We start from the raw sequence: 17,119 nt of genomic DNA on the forward strand, positions 1-17,119 counted from the left end.
GTTTTGGTGCGTGAAAAACACCAGCAGGTGGATGTGGCGTGCAGGCCGGTTCTAATACTAATCAAACATCAATATAATTCATTTGCGGGCGGGATCTGGCCCGTGGGCCTTGAGTTTGACACCCATGCCGTAAAGCATGGGTGTCAAACTGATCCAGTAAAGGGCCGTGTGTGTGTGTGTGTGTGGCTGCAGGTTTTCACTCCAACCAATCAAAAACACACCTGGTCCAACAAATCAACTGTGTGAAGACAGTTCAGGTGAGTGAGTAAGTCGAGTCAGGTGTGTTCTTGCTTGGTTGGAATGAAAACCTGCAGCCACACACACACACACACACACACAGCCCTTTACTGGATCACTTTGACACCCATGCCGTAAAGGATACAACAAGTTTGTTTTGCATAAATAAACCAGCACCTGGACAGGCGGAGAAGCAACACGACAACTGTAGTTTAACAGTTTGGTGTTGCCACTGTGAGAGCTCATCACAGCGAGAAGGTTACAGGTTCGCACCCCTGGCTGGGGCCCTTCTGTGTGGCGTTTGCATGTTCTCCCCGTGTCTGCGTGGGTTTTCTCCGGGTTCTCCGGTTTCCTCCCACAGTCCAAAGACGTGCAGGTGTTCGGTTCATTGATGACTCTAAATCACCCGTAGGTGTGAATGGTTGTCTGTCTCTGTTCGTCTCTATGTGTCCTGCGATAGAGTGGCGTCCTGTTCAGGGTGGACCCCACCTCACACCTGATGTCAGCTGGGATCGGCTCCAGCACCCCGTGACCCCGAGATAAGCGGTTGAAGATGAATGAATGCACTTCTTTTTCGCAGTTTTGTCTCCCTGTGAAGCCCGTTGAATAGCGTCTCTATAGGATTGGGTGCTAATTAATTAATTAATAAATAAACTTACCTAATGTGGCCCCTCACATGCAGACACACTCATGAAGCCGCGGTCTGCGTCACTCTTCCTGGATCCACATTCTTCATATCTTTGCAATCCAACTTGGTTTTTATCCTCCGAATCGAGACTCTAAGGACAGAGGACGGTGTGTGCTGTACAAATAAAACGGACTTGAATGACTTTCATTTTGTTTTGACAGGAGGAACTTTGATCAATGGAGATTATCGCTCTTTGGTTGAACTACTGCAGTTCCTCTTTTTTAAACAACTGGTTCTTCTCTACACAGAAAGGGTGTGGGTTTAACTCTGACCACATACCAGGGCAAACATTTACATGGAGAACATTTACTATATAAAAAAAGGCAGATACGCTTTGGTGTCAATGCTTTTACACAGTACGATCATGGCGAACACTGCCTGTTACGCGCTCCCTCTGCTTGTGTTAGTGTTGTATGAACCGGTCCCTCTGCTCCCCCAGTACCTCAGGCGGCCTTGCTGTTCCTGAACCCTGATTGGCTGAGTAACCCGAGCTGATTGAAGACTCTTGGCCCAATGTGCACTATGGGCGCACTCACACTGTCCGCCCGTACCGTGCCCCGGGCTTTAGGGTACTTGCCCCCCCCCCTCTCCCCCCGCTGGTCAGACCCGTAAAACCTGTTTTGGCGCGGTGCGGTGGGACAGTGTGAGTGCGCCCTATGTTGGCCTAATGAGGCCTCAGCCATAAAGAGAGCATAGGACCAGGGGAACTTAGGACCAGGGGAACTTAGGACCAGGGGAACATAGGGCCACAGGAACATAGGACCAGGTGAACATAGGACCAGGGAACATAGGACCACAGGAACATACGACCAGGTGGACATAGGACCAGGGGAACATAGGACCAGGGGAACATAGGACCAGGGAAACATAGGACCAGGTGAACATAGGACCAGGGGAACATAGGACCAGGGGAACATAGGACCTGGGGAACATAGGACCTGGGGAACATAGGACCAGGGGAACATAGGACCTGGGCAACATAGGACCAGGGGAACATAGGACCACAGGAACATAGGACCAGGGGAACACAGGGCCATGGGAACATAGGACCAGGGGAACATAGGACCTGGGGAACATAGGACCAGGGGAACATAGGGCCAGGGGAACGAAGGGCCAGGGGAACATAGGACCAGGGGACCATAGGACCAGGGGAACATAGGACCAGGGGAACATAGGACCACGGGAACATACGACCAGGGGAACAAAGGACCAGGGGAACATAGGACCAGGGGAACATAGGACCAGGGGAACATAGGACCACGGGAACATAGGGCCAGGGGAACATAGGGCCAGGGGAACATAGGACCACGGGAACATAGGACCAGGGGAACATAGGACCAGGGGAACATAGGACCAGGGGAACATAGGACTAGGGGAGAATAGGCCCAAGGGAACATAGGAGCAGGGGAACATAGGACCAGGGGAACATAGGACCACAGAAACATAGGACCAGGGAACATAGGACCACAGGAACATAGGGCCAGGGGAACATAGGACCAGGGGAACATAGGACCACAGGAACATAGGACCAGGGGAACATAGGGCCACGGGAACATAGGGCCAGGGGAACATAGGACCAGGGGAACATAGGACCACAGGAACATAGGACCAGGGAACATAGGACCAGGGGAACATAGGACCAGGGGAACATAGGACCAGGGGAACATAGGGCCACGGGAACATAGGACCAGGGGAACATAGGACCAGGGGAACATAGGACCACAGGAACATACGACCAGGTGAACATAGGACCAGGAGAACATAGGACCAGGGGAACATAGGACCAGGGGAACATAGGACCAGGGGAACATAGGGCCAGGGGAACATAGGGCCAGGGGAACATAGGACCAGGGGAACATAGGACCAGGGGAAACATAGGACCAGGGGAACATAGGACCAAGGGAACATAGGGCCACGGGAACATAGGACCAGGGGAACATAGGACCAAGGGAACATAGGACCAGGGGAACATAGGACCAGGGGAAACATAGGACCAGGGGAACATAGGACCAAGGGAACATAGGGCCAGGGGAACATAGGACCACGGGAACATAGGACCATCTTGTTCAGTCACAGCAAGCACTGTGGGGATAAGTCTGGATATGTCAGAGTAAGAATTAGGTGAAAGTAGCATTTTACTGCACAACAGACTCGTTATCTGAGTCAGGAGGTTGAAAATCGCTGACCTCACCGTAGCTCCATAACTATATCTCAACCATATAACAGTAAACAGGACAACCAGAGTCTGCGCAGTAGTCTTAGGAAGGTCTAAGGAAGGTTGTTTTTCTTTGTCTCTCACAACTTTATTTGCAAATTCTCACACTTCAATGACACAAATGAGGCCGTATTTTCCTTCCAAGCAACATACCAATCGTACCTTATGAAGAAGAATTCCTTTATTTGTCCCGCAATGGGGAAATTAAATTTTCACTCTATTATTAATTTTCATTTTACACACACACACACACACACACACACACACACACACACACACACACACACACACACACACACACACACACACACACACACACACACACACACACACACACACACACACACACACACACACACACACACACACACACACACACAGGACCTATATACATGCAATTAATGGAGAGATGTCAGAGCGAGGGGGCTGCCAGTGACCGGCTCCCCGAGCAGTTGGGGGTTCGGTGCCTTGCTCAACAACACCTCGGGAGAACCAGCGACCCTCCGGTTCCCAGCCAAGTCACCTATGGACTGAGCTACTGCCGCCCCATCATATGACATAACATAACTAAGAATAGAAAGTGCTTAAATACACAATAAAACAAAAGCAGAAAACAAAATAATAAATTACAGATGAATTGAAGTCAACATTGGTTTTACATGTGTCTGGATATTTTTGACCGTACTTAAGTTTAAAGTTGTTTTATGCACCGTTACAGAGAAGCAGCCATAAGCAATGGATATCTGAGGTCTCAGGCAACAGCAGTGCTCATGAAATGTATAAAAATAAAATCATGCAGGTAAAAAACATGTTTTTAAAGCTGAGACAATAAAAATCTAAGACATAAACAGTGCAGAAGTTCAAATTCAGGGGTAAAATATCTTTATATTGCATTATACGTATATTATAATATATATAATTTACCGTATTTTTCGGAGTAAAAGTCTCACCGGCCGAAAATGCAGAATAAAGAAGGAAAAAAACATTTATAAGTCGCATTTTTGGGGAAATGTATTTGATAAAATCCGACACCAAGAAACGACATTTCATCTTGAAAGGCAACTTAAACTAAAACTAGAACAGAGAACAACAGGCTGAATAAGTGTTTACGTTATATGACGCATCAACAACGAGCTGAGAACGAGCCTGGTGTCATTCACAGAACTATAACATATAGAACATGCTCCACGTTTACCAAACACTCTGTCACTGATCACACAGAACTATAACATATAGAACATGCTCTACGTTTACCAAACACTCTGTCACTGCTAATCACACAGAACTATAACATATAGAACATGCTCTATGTTTACCAAACACTCTGTCACTAATCACACAGAACTATAACATATAGAACATGCTCTACGTTTACCAAACACTCTGTCACTGATCACACAGAACTATAACATATAGAACACGCTCTATGTTTACCAAACACTCTGTCACTGCTAATCACACAGAACTATAACATATAGAACATGCTCTACGTTTACCGAACACTCTGTCACTGCTAATCACTGAATCCACTCAACTCTTCTTCCTCGCTGTCACTTCTGAACAACTCCGCCAACTCAACGGTACGGAAGTAGCAGTTAGCACCAGGGTACACATCCATGTCCTGTTCATTTCTTGACGGTGCTGTACAGCGCACATGGATCCTCCGCATCTTCCCGACGTCTCGTTCTGCGAAGGGACAAAAAATAAAACATTCAAAATGACCTTTCCCTTTTGACCCAATGTGTATTTTATTTAACCATATGTTAGATTTAAAAATTGCTCGCTCACCCCTGAGCATCGCTGGCATTATCATTTTTCACAACAGTGTATTCGACCACATCCTCCTCGTCCTCAGTTCGCCCGTGGGGCTGAGCTGCCCCGACGTTGGAGTAGAGAGCATCCTCCTGGTTCTGAGGGAAGCGGATGCTGGAGTAGTGAAGGTCGTCCTTGCCTGACGAGATGTCATACACTGGACCCATGTTAAGCTGACGGGACAAACACATTCAATCTTGTTGTTTTTTTACCATTTGTTTTCTTGCAGTAAAAAAAATACTTATTCGGTCTGGTTCAAATTCAAGAGCTGATTTGAGAGGCATGGATGGATAAAGCCTCTTTGTCGGGGTCCGTTCTCTCAACTTGATCCAATCGTCCTCGCCTACGGGAGTCGCCATCTTGTCAGACTTTGACTCCGCCTCATTTCCTCTCACCAAAAAAGGGCATGTATGTGACGTTGGGGGGAGGGAGGTACGTCCATCTGGCTGACGTTTACCTCCGAGGAGAAGTGAGGGCCAGAGGCTAGCTGTCACTCAAGAGGCCACGCCCCTAATTATTCATAAACTTTAACCTCCAATAAAATAAAAACTAGTCTGGTACAAAAACATTCACCCCCCTCAATGTTGTCATGGGGATGTGACCTAAACATACAGACTAGAATGTTTTTTTTGTCCCAGGCCTTAAACAGGTTTAATGATGCTGTGTAAACGGCCTGTTTAACATGGGAGTCAATGAGAAACTGTTCTGTTATGAAACCTGCCTAGTGGACACTCAGAGAACTGCAGTTTTTGGCACTTCCTGATTGGATCAACCAGGAAGTTGCTGTGGTGGGGGCTTGGTTAAAAGTAATGCACAATAATCCGTGTGTATTCCACGTATTTAGTTTGTGTGTATTCCAGGTATTAAAATGAGAAGCTGTTATATGAGATCTCCACATAGAGAGGAGGGTCACATTGAAGGAAAACACAGGACTGGTGGTTTTCTTGTCCTAACCACAACTGTTTTTTTAATCTTTAACCAAGTTGGGGTAAAAAAAATTGACTAAAGAGGGAAACAAAGCACATTTCCGATGAGCATGTTCCTCACCTGTGCTCTGTTGTCGGGTCTCTCTCCGACATCGGACTGTTGTCTCTTTTTCCTTCTGGATAGGAGGAAGAGCAGTTGAATGAATTAACAGAATTTGAAATGCATTGGAGAGTGTGATCAAAGTAACGCAGAATTGCTCACGTGATCCATAGGAAGAAAACAAGGAGCGCGAGAGCCAGGAGAACAGCAATGATTGTTCCTGTAACTGCTGATTTCCATGCACCTGGATACATGGAGGAAGAAGTGTTCACATCCTTTATTCCTGGAACCAATTTCCCTATGTGTTTCTGTGTAAGTGGGGAAATGGCAACTGATCTCTGAGCTTTATTGTATTTTATTCGCAGATCAATCTGGGAACTTGGCAGAAACAATTTGGAGAAGTTTGCTAAGTGAACGAACCAATCAGCGTTGGTTTTGAGGTGGATTAAAGTGACGAAACGAGAAACGACTGTTCAGCATAAACAACATGGCGGCTTCCGCGTATGAGACAAGCGCAGCTATCGAGCAAGCCGCTCACTAACACTTTGTTCTCTTGGATCCTTCTGTTGGATATGGACCGGGCTCCTGAAATTGGGCCTTTTATTCATAAATTCACGTTACACATACGGCAAATACCCTTTACTCACATGCTGTTTACTTTCTGAACTTTGCCTCCACGCTGTTAGTATGTGATACGCTTCGTTGATCTGATTGGTTGATTTGGCCCCTTAGTTGGTGATAGACAGATGGTTTATCCAATCAGCAACCAGTATTTTCGCCCCTTCCCAAAAGACCTCCAAAAGAGAGTCCCCAGACGGATAGGCTGAGCAAATGAGAATCAATCCATCTGGCGGAGTCACGTTAGACGGCAACAACTTTTTTGAAAATGAGTGATTGGCTGGATGACTTCTAGCCGACACCCAAGCACACTACTTGGATCCTAACCTTGGTTGACCTTGTGTGATCTTGTGAGAATTTGGTGACTGTGCAAGGTAAGCATGAAGGTGAATAAACACGACTCACCTGCCGCAACAGTCAGATTTAAATTGAATCTGCGGCGTCCTCTTCTGTTCTCAGCTACACAGTAATAACTCCCACTGTGTTCGGCTCTGAAGTCAGTGATGCTGAAGATCTGTCCTGATGCTTTTGGTGAATCTTCGTTCTCCTTGTACCAGGTGAAGTTAGCTGCTGGGTTAGCATCAGTGCTACAGGTCAGATTCACTGAACTACCCTCCTCTACCTCAGCAGAGGGACTCGCTGACACAGAGGGAAGCTTCGGAGCATCTGCAGAAAAATGTGAATGAACTCCTTAAAGTTGAAGATTTTCATCTAGTTGATTGTGTGTTAAGTTCCTCTCTATCAAAGAGTGAGTTAAAACAATGGTGATTGATCATGTGACCCACTAATGAAAGCACTTGTTGCCTCTTTGCTGAGTATTCACATCTGTGTGTCTGTGGAGACACTCCCTCTCTAAATGGAAACACGCCGCCATGTTAGTGACGCTGCTGACAGCAGTTGGTCTGCCACTGGAGCTCGTCACTGCCGGTTATGCTGCGTTCACTTGTAATCGGAAATCGGGAAATTCCAACTTCTGAGTCAGGCTTGTAGTAAGGGAAGAAGTGTAATCCGGCTGTTGAGACGTGACGTAACGCCCTTTCAAAGATTTATTTCTGGGTTCAAGCCGCTCCGAACCTCGTATTTTAACATAATTGTCATTTTGTAATCAGTGTCATGCCTTGCTTTTTGTACGTACTACCCAGGCGCCACGCTCTAGCCTGAACCCACTGTATTTACAGTAAGTGGACGTGTCTGACTCCTGTTGTGTGCTACATGTGAGAAAGGGCAACTGCTTCATCAGACTTAGTCCCGAAAACGACTTTAGTGTTGCATCTTTATAATGTTGCATCTACGTTTAAATACATTAAGCGCCTTAAATGATGTGCTGAGGTTTTCTACTCACACTGAACATCCACAGACAGAGGCGATGAAATGATCCGTCCAAACTGATTCTCAGACTTGCAGTGGTAGATCCCTCTGTCCTCAGAGCTGATGGAGGGGAAATGATAACTTCCTTCTGCTCCTTGAAGCAACGTTTGTTTCTCCTTGTACCAGGTGTATTTAGCTGCTGGGTTAGCATCACTGCTACAGCTCAGAGTCACTGAACTGCCCTCCACTATCTCACCAGAGGGACTCACTGACACAGAGGAGATCGTTGGGGCATCTGGAGGAAATCATGCACCTTTATCAACTAGATTAAACAAATCTGACAGATTGAAGTCGTTAGATGCCTTTGAATGAGCGGTTTTACTCACAGTTCACATTAATAAATACAGATTCAGACGTCTTCCTCCCCAGTTCGTTCTCCGCTGTGCAGTGATACTCTCCCGAATTAGACGACTGGATGGAGCTGAAGACGAGCTGTGGTTCATTATTGTGCAGCGTTTGGTTCTTCTTGTACCAGGTGTATTTAGCTTCTGGGTTAGCATCACTGCTACAGCTCAGAGTCACTGAATCCCCCTTCATAATGTTAACAGAGGCACTCACTGACACAGAGGGAACTTTCGGAGCATCTGGAGGAAGATAATATATAAATACATTAATATCAGTGTGTTCTTCACTGAGTCTTAATCTCATATGCTGACAAAAACCACTGTACACTGTAGCCTATGATAAAGATGGATGTAGCTTCCAGGTCTGAAAAGTGAAGCCAATGGTGAAGTGCCTCAAGTGTATTCTCTCTAATGTCCAGCAGGGGGCGACTCCACTGGATCAGTCCGTCAGTCCGTTTGTATAGAAGTCAATGAGAAAATTAGCCCACTTCTCACTTGCTTTACTGCCTCAGTAAACATTTTCCTAACGAGTTTATGATCTTGTTGAACTCACACACTGGAGGAGAGCGGTAACTCTGGTAAGCACAGGAGTAATTGTCTGCAGGGTCGATGTTTCCTCTGTAAGAAGGAGCGGTTTCTTCCTCGATCTTCGTTTCATTTTTGTACCAAACGAAGGCAGAACGATCGGTAAGACAGGTGCTGTGACAAATCAGCTTTGGACCAGCAGAGGACCAGATCACCTGCACCTGTAAGTCTGGATCTGTAGGAACAAGGAACACAAGCGTAATAAAATGAACTGTCAATAAAAACACAGTTTCCCTTCTGCTCTGAGGAGATAAATGCAACGTAGAACACTGAACTTTAGCCCGATTTTACAGCACATGCAAAAGAAAATGCTCCTTAACAATATCAACACAACATGCACAATCTACCACTTTCATATGTACTCTTCAAGCTCTTATCAAACAGATGAAAGGTCTTTATGTGTAACACAGAGACGTGACAGCACACTCTTAACTGCAACTCACATTTTTCTCATTAATGTGCTTAAACTGGCATTAACTTCTTATTCAGTTCTTCCCCTTGTGTCAAACTTCACTTTAACCTTACTGTGCATTTATCAAAACGATCATCTTCAATAAAAAAGAACATAATCTCCACGATGAATACATTTAACATTACAGCTAACTGGGTCTAACTGGGTCATTACAGCTAACTGGGTCAGTACCTGTGACGGTGAGAGCTGTACCAGGTAAAATACTCCTCCATTCAAAGCTCTGTGTTTCGAATTTGAAGCGATACTCGGCTGCATCGGTGTCTCTCAGGTCAGTGATTCTCAGAGTGGAGTGTCCTCCCCATGTTTCGATGTGAACACGCCGTTCATACTGTGAGTCTTTACTGAGGTCTTCAGGTTTATTGTTATACCTCCAACGACGACTACGTTCAGGACTGAACCAGAATTTAGATTCATCCTCATCATCGTCGTTGATGTTGTAGGTGCAAGAAATGTCCACCGATGAGCCTTTGAAGGCACAGACTCTTCTGTCGGCGTAATTCACTTTGTTGCAGGTTTGACCGCGGACGCCTGAAAAAGAGAATACTTTTGATTATTAGTTTTATTAGTGCAGTAACTGACAGCTGGTTGTATTGCTGCGGGCGGGGTCGCCCATGTAAAAGACAAATGAAGACACGTTACAGGACATCAGCTTAAAAGTTGAACAGCGCGTCGTGTGAGTGAAAGACTGTGGAGAAACTCACACACTGAAGGAGAGGGGTGGTCCTCATACCCTCTTACAGCACAGGAATAGCTGTCTTCGGAGTAAAAGTAGTGATTGAAAGATTCTTTATCTTTTTCCTTCATACTCTCTCCATTCTCGTACCAGATGTAGGAGGGAGAAGAAGTTAGACGACAACTGCTGTGACATCTTAGGTCTGCCCATGTACAGGGACCACTAAAGCATGACTTTTTAATGCTCTTCTGCACCTGGAAACCTGAATTTGCAAAGAAACAAAAATACATTCTGAGAATAGACACAGAGATTCTCAGCAGAGCTTCCTAAGTGTTGAGCATTTGGAGCAAACGGGCAAAAATGTCACCTGTGACAGACAAAGCGACCCCAGGTTCACCAGAGGCTCTTCCACCCGGTTGGTTTGTTATGAACCTGAACTTGTACGTAGCTGAGTCGCTCTCTCTCAGGTCTCTGATTGTCAGAGTGCACGTCTTCCCATCACAGTGATACCGAACACGTCCTGCGTACTTTGGGTCTGTTCTCAGATCCACCGGCTCTTTGTCCTGCAGTTTAGTGAACCAGAATGTTTTCTCAACTGAAGTATCACCGTTGTTTCCTCTGGGTGGGTGTCTGTATGTGCAGCTTAATGTCACTGTTCTTCCTTTTAAGGCACAGATCCGAGTACGAGTGTAAGTCCCTCCCCACTCCCAGTCATTCTGACCCTGAATCACTGAAACACAGAAGAAACACAATCAGATTTAGAACTGACTTGAATATGAGGAGGTGTTTGGGGACAATGACCAGCTTCAACACCCCGAGAATCATATTTACTGCAGTCACGGTCACAAAACCTTCTTCTTAGACACGTTTTAAAGAAGCCCGAGATAAACACCTGCTCTTTCTCTGTAGCGTCCAGTTAAAGGGTAATAACTTTAAGTTTTTTTTTTATGAATTTTAAAGAGTTTACATCTGCACACTCTAATGCAGTTCACTACGACAGTTCTGTGTGCAATCTTGGATCAGGTTGTGTGATCATTGCAGGTATGATTAGGGAGAAATGTGTGTTTTTCTCTCCCTGGGATGTAAGAGGGTTATTTTTAGTGTAAGAGTTGAGACGACACACCAGGGAAGAAAACAGAGAGTGTGTTTGATGGGGAAGTGAACGCATCAGAACTTCAATGCACTCTTTGTGAAGAAAAGAAGAAAACATGATGTGTTTGCTCAGTCTGTTTCCTGTTTGTGGTCAGGTGTGAAATTACAGAGAAATGCAGAACGTGGATGTGAAACTCGTGTCGGTGATATTAACTCTCGTACGCGTTTGAATAGATAGCACAAGCTGACCTCAGTGTGCCCTTTTCTATGGATTTTAACTTATTGTCTATTGACTAAACTGGTCTAAATAACACAAATATTAAGTCTTTTCAGACCTTGACTCATAATATCCTCAAAGCAGTTTCAGTCAAAAGCAACTGGACTTGGTTGTTTGTCTAGGAAGACGTTTCATCCAAGAGGCTTCATCACCTCACGCCTCTCAGGTGCTCAGGTGTTCTTCCCTTGGGTCTGTGAGCGGGGGGGGGGTACGTCATCAGCTCGGTGTTGCAGGGTTCTGATAATTATTATTTAAAACGGTTCAATTTCATGAAATAAATAACCAACTGAAAACTAAATAAGTGAGTTACCGCCGGTGTCGGTGGGTGCACTGTTGTCGGCTTCGGCGCATCATTCGGGGTTCGATTAGTATCCCCTGTGCCCTGCCTGTGACCTGTGTGACGTCATTTCAACACTTTTTTCTACTCTTACCCACAAACTGAATTTGTGATCACAGGGGAGACTTAAACTTAGAGTTGTACTCACAGCTTTTAGATTCATACTCACATAAAAACGAATCTTTTAATCGTGGACACATCTTTTTGACAGCTGTCTTAGTCAATATTTTTCGACCACATGAGTCCTTACCCCAAGTGAAGGAGTTCAAGTACCTCGGGATCATGTTCACGAGTGAGGGGACGATGGAGCGTGAGTTTGGCCGGAGAATCGGAGCAGCGGGGGCGGAGCTGCAGTCGCTCTACCGCACCGTTGTGACGAAAAGAGAGCTGAGGAAGGCAAAGCTCTGGATCTACCGGTCAATCTCTGTTCCTACCCTCACCTGTGGTCATGAAAGCTGGGTCAGGACCCAAAGAACCAGGTCGCGGGTACAAGTGGCCGAAATGTGTTTCCTCAGGAGGGGGGCTGGAGTCTCCCTTAGAGAGAGGGTGAGAAGTTCAGCATCCGTGAGGAACTCGGAGTAGAGCCGCTGCTCCTTTGCGTTGAAAGGAGCCAGTTGAGGTGGTTCAGGATCATCTGGTAAGGATGAACCCTGGGCGCCTCCCTAGGGAGGTGTTCCAGGCACGTCCAGCTGGGAGGAGGCCTCGGGGAAGACCCAGGACCAGGTGGAGAGATTAGATCTCCACACTGGCCTGGGAACGCCTCAGGATCCCCCAGTTAGAGCTGGTTAATGTGGCCCAGGAAAGGGAAGTTTGGGGTCCCCTGCTAAAGCTGCTGCCCCCGCGACCCGACCCCGGATAAGCGGATGAAGATGAGATGAGATATTTCCTCTCTCAAAGGAGCACTCCACTTTTTTATTTTTTTCAGCCTCACATCCATCATCACACTGTCCCTTCTTCCATCTCAGCATTAGGAAATGTCCCCTTTGATCAACAGTCAACACACACACACACACACACACACACACACCACTTATCTTTAACTTAAAGACAAACTTGACTCTCTGGAATTACTTTGTTTCCACTGACGGAGGAGTTCATTCATTCAGACAAACAAACAGAGCAGAATGAAGTCTAATTTTCACAATTTCCACTTTTATAGAAAGCAAATGTCTGACGTTGAATGGCTTAAAAGATAAAAACCAAACCATCCGCAAATCTATTGGTGCTGCTACATGCATTAGTATACAAACGCAGGTGTACGGTACCTTGTGCAGACAGAAGGAAGACAACAAACCCACTCGCTGCTGCTGCCGCTGCCGTTAAACTCATGGCTGCTTCTGTTAAAACATGTCAGACAGTAATGTGCATTATCCGTTATTCAAATCAGCTCTGCTAACAGCAGAGGAGGCAGTCTTGAAAGAAAACTTGTGTCTTCTGTGGAGCTACCGCTAATAAAAAGTGGCCTGGCTTCCTCACTTCCTCTTTACATAATTAACATGCATGAGCAGCTGGGTGTCTGTAAATCCCCAAAGCTGAAATGAAGAAATGACGAGCATGAACTTCCTAATACACTGTCGAACAGAGCGAGAGAGACTAATGGTCACAGTGCCAAGCAGCTCTTACTTTCATATTGTCTTGATTGCCACATTTCCCTCCAATTTCCGATCATGCCACTCTCCTCCTGCCCTGCAGTAAGCCATGCTGCTGTCAGTCGTCCCCCCCCCCCCCCCACACACACACACACACACACACACACACAAACACCCCTTCACCGCCTCACACCTGCACTCACCTGTAGCTCCCACTTTCCCGTTAGATCTGTCATGTCCTCCTGAGACGCGGCAATTCCTATTCGTCCTCTGTGGGGGAAATGACACTGAGGCCTTCATTACGAACATCATCCTGGCCTTTCTAGTGTTGCCACACACACACGCACACACACACACACACACGCACACATGCACAAACAAACACACACGGGTGTGACCAACACATCTTGTCTCTTTCAAAAATAGGGAAATGAGCGTGTAATATAGCAGTAAGGGAGAGGAGTGATCACTTTGATGAGGATGTGGTGTTTCAGTTCTTCATAGAGATGTCGTTCTCTATTTATGAGAGTCTTAACTACATTAAAGTGTTTTTTCCAGTTGCTAACACACTAAAATGAGACGCATAGCACACATATTTAAACTGACACACAGAGAGTAAAAGCTCTTCTCAAGTCTCTCAATTTTGCAGTTCAGAATTGTACTTTTCAAATGCACTGCACACGGTTCTCTGTATGAGACACAACAATATGACATAAAAGTCATGTGTTTTCCATTCAACATGTAAAAATACAGGTGTGTGCTGAGCATATGTTGCACTGACTCTGTGTCCCCTGTGACCTGTCCCATGTTTAGTCCTGACTCTGGGGACACAGAGCAGACCTGTCCCATGTTTAGTCCTGACTCTGGGGACACAGAGCAGACCTGTCCCATGTTTAGTCCTGACTCTGGGGACACAGAGCAGACCTGTCCCGTGTTTAGTCCTGACTCTGGGGACACAGAGCAGACCTGTCCCGTGTTTAGTCCTGACTCTGGGGACACAGAGCAGACCTGTCCCATGTTTAGTCCTGACTCTGGGGACACAGAGCAGACCTGTCCCATGTTTAGTCCTGACTCTGGGGACACGGAGCAGACCTGTCCCATGTTTAGTCCTGACTCTGGGGACACAGAGCAGACCTGTCCCATGTTTAGTCCTGACTCTGGGGACACAGAGCAGACCTGTCCCATGTTTAGTCCTGACTCTGGGGACACAGAGCAGACCTGTCCCATGTTTAGTCCTGACTCTGGGGACACGGAGCAGACCTGTCCCATGTTTAGTCCTGACTCTGGGGACACAGAGCAGACCTGTCCCATGTTTAGTCCTGACTCTGGGGACACAGAGCAGACCTGTCCCGTGTTTAGTCCTGACTCTGGGGACACAGAGCAGACCTGTCTCATGTTTAGTCCTGACTCTGGGGACACAGAGCAGACCTGTCCCATGTTTAGTCCTGACTCTGGGGACACAGAGCAGACCTGTCTCATGTTTAGTCCTGACTCTGGGGACACAGAGCAGACCTGTCCCATGTTTAGTCCTGGCTCTGGGGACACAGAGCAGACCTGTCCCATGTTTAGTCCTGACTCTGGGGACACAGAGCAGACCTGTCTCAATGTTTAGTCCTGACTCTGGGGACACAGAGCAGACCTGTCCCATGTTTAGTCCTGACTCTGGGGACACGGAGCAGACCTGTCCCATGTTTAGTCCTGACTCTGGGGACACGGAGCAGACCTGTCCCGTGTTTAGTCCTGACTCTGGGGACACAGAGCAGACCTGTCCCATGTTTAGTCCTGACTCTGGGGACACAGAGCAGACCTGTCTCATGTTTAGTCCTGACTCTGGGGACACGGAGCAGACCTGTCCCGTGTTTAGTCCTGACTCTGGGGACACAGAGCAGACCTGTCCCGTGTTTAGTCCTGACTCTGGAGACACAGAGCAGACCTGTCCCATGTTTATTCCTGACTCTGGGGACACAGAGCAGACCTGTCCCATGTTTAGTCCTGACTCTGGGGACACAGAGCAGACCTGTCCCATGTTTAGTCCTGACTCTGGGGACACAGAGCAGACCTGTCCCATGTTTAGTCCTGACTCTGGGGACACAGAGCAGACCTGTCCCATATTTAGTCCTGACTCTGGGGACAAGTAGAGGACAATCCACTCTGCCACTGAGCCACAGTCGCCCAGTGTACAGTGGGTTAGACACAAATCTGTTAATATGAATGAAGTGAGTGACATTTGGTACAAAAAGTCTGATTTTGATAATGCTATCTGCAGTTAGGGTTGCAGTGCTTCACTCTGCAGGATATATGAGGGGTTTGTGGAGAACAGTGTTAAGTATTTTAATAAAACCAGTCGAGTTTGCAAAATTGTAAAACTGTTATTTTCGAAGCCTTTCACAATCTCTGAACCCATCGACGATTTAGCGATAGACATTTGTGTGAAATGTCGTAATTAGAGCAGGAATTCTTGGGTTACGGACAAAAAGGTTCAACATCGAATCAGTTGATCGTTGAGGAAACAAAGAAATTGCATCAAAAGAATACAATTAAGCTATGTTTTCATGTAATAATTGATTAGTTATTGAGTTTCTGAGCCCATAAATGATTTTAGTCACATTTAAAGCTGTTAATGTTACTTATAGGTGGATTAATGTTATTTTACCATTCATTTACTCTACTTACCTTTCATTTCCTGCTTTTGTAACATTCTGTAGTTTACATAATGCTTTCAGGGGATCATTGACCACTTTGCATGAACGAGTCGACAGTTCGAACTCATTATAAGTTGAATATCTTTATTCAGTAAAAAATATATGTATAGGTATTTAAACAATAGTACTCAATTAAAGCTGTGAGGTGAGTACCTACTGTAAAACATTAACTCATGTGATGCACCAGAAGTTAAAAACAGGAAGATGAGCAGATAAATACTGGTAATATTTAACAATGAAAGCAGATAAGTAAACTGAAATAGCAAAGAGCAGAGCAGAGCAAGACTGTGACAAAGATGTTCAGTAAATAGAGAAATGTGCTTGGGGGCGGCAGTAGCTCAGTCCATAGGTGACTTGGCTGGGAACCAAAGGGTCACTGGTTTGAGTCCCTGTGTGGACCATGAATGGAGTGTGGACTGGTGGCTGGAGAGGTGCCAGTTCATCTCCTGGGCACTGTTGAGAAAAGCACCGAACCCCAACTTCTTGGGGCGCCGATCACTGGCAGCCCCCTCGTTCTGACATCTCTCCATTGGTTGCATGTATATAGGTCCTTCTACGGACCTCTTCTTCTACTTGAAGAGATGTTTTACTAGAAATGTCAGTAACATGTCGATGCTCTTTAAATCAAAGTCTGCATCAGTGTTTAATGTGGGTTAATGTGGCCCGGGAAAGGGAAGTTTGGGGTCCCCTGCTAAAGCTGCTGCCCCCGAGACCCGACCCCGGATAAGAGGCTGAAGATGAGATGAGGTGTGTTTAACCTGCTGAAACACGGATCTGCGTTGTGTTCATACTCTTGGTTTTTTGATGACTGTGCTGTAAAGTGCAGACGAATCCTCCACTGCCTCTCGAGGTTCTGATCTGTTAAGGAACAAAACATATCGAGAGAATCATAAACTACAAAAACACAACTCACTGTATTAACTTTTAAAAAAATACAATAAGTGACGGATGCAACAGCAATAAAACAGTGGGAATATACACACTCACACACATGGACTTACCCTGCAGTAGCACTAGCGCTCTTAAAGTTGACAATAGAGTACTCCACACCATCCTCTTCCTCCTCCTCCTCCTCCTCCTCCTC

The 17,119-nt window shown here is 46.1% G+C and overlaps 1 protein-coding gene and 1 long non-coding RNA gene across 2 annotated transcripts; both read right to left on the reverse strand.

Annotated features, from left to right (window-relative positions):
- Nucleotides 1-4,402: 4,402 nt before the first annotated feature.
- Nucleotides 4,403-13,139, reverse strand: LOC310957743 (B-cell receptor CD22-like). Its single transcript, XM_083928454.1, has 13 exons — nucleotides 13,010-13,139; nucleotides 10,406-10,768; nucleotides 10,067-10,300; nucleotides 9,537-9,893; nucleotides 8,862-9,068; nucleotides 8,291-8,548; nucleotides 7,939-8,199; nucleotides 7,002-7,262; nucleotides 6,141-6,222; nucleotides 6,000-6,054; nucleotides 4,929-5,125; nucleotides 4,523-4,826; nucleotides 4,403-4,462 (listed from the first exon to the last, which is right to left on the reverse strand). Exons 1-12 carry the CDS (start codon nucleotides 13,071-13,073, stop codon nucleotides 4,766-4,768), a joined length of 2,400 nt encoding a protein of 799 aa, XP_083784580.1. The 5' UTR covers nucleotides 13,074-13,139; the 3' UTR covers nucleotides 4,403-4,462; nucleotides 4,523-4,765.
- Nucleotides 13,140-16,102: 2,963 nt separating this feature from the next.
- On the reverse strand, nucleotides 16,103-17,118 carry LOC310957774. The gene is made up of 2 exons (XR_014593519.1): nucleotides 17,037-17,118; nucleotides 16,103-16,893 (listed from the first exon to the last, which is right to left on the reverse strand). It is a non-coding gene; the product is annotated as an uncharacterized lncRNA (long non-coding RNA).
- Nucleotide 17,119: the final 1 nt, after the last annotated feature.

The sequence above is a fragment of the Echiichthys vipera genome, assembly GCF_963691815.1.
Source record: "Echiichthys vipera genome assembly, chromosome: 2".
Lineage (NCBI taxonomy): Eukaryota > Metazoa > Chordata > Actinopteri > Perciformes > Trachinidae > Echiichthys > Echiichthys vipera.

What these genes read in the sequence shown, in the direction of transcription:
- LOC310957743 (XM_083928454.1), bottom strand. Translation starts at nt 13,073, where the DNA reads ATGAGTTTAACGGCAGCGGCAGCAGCAGCGAGTGGGTTTGTTGTCTTC. An exon ending in TGTATTTATTAATGTGAACT is followed by an intron (nt 8,200 to 8,290) that starts GTGAGTAAAACC and finishes GATTTCCTCCAG; the next exon opens with ATGCCCCAACGATCTCCTCT. An exon ending in AAATCTGACTGTTGCGGCAG is followed by an intron (nt 6,223 to 7,001) that starts GTGAGTCGTGTT and finishes CCATGTATCCAG; the next exon opens with GTGCATGGAAATCAGCAGTT.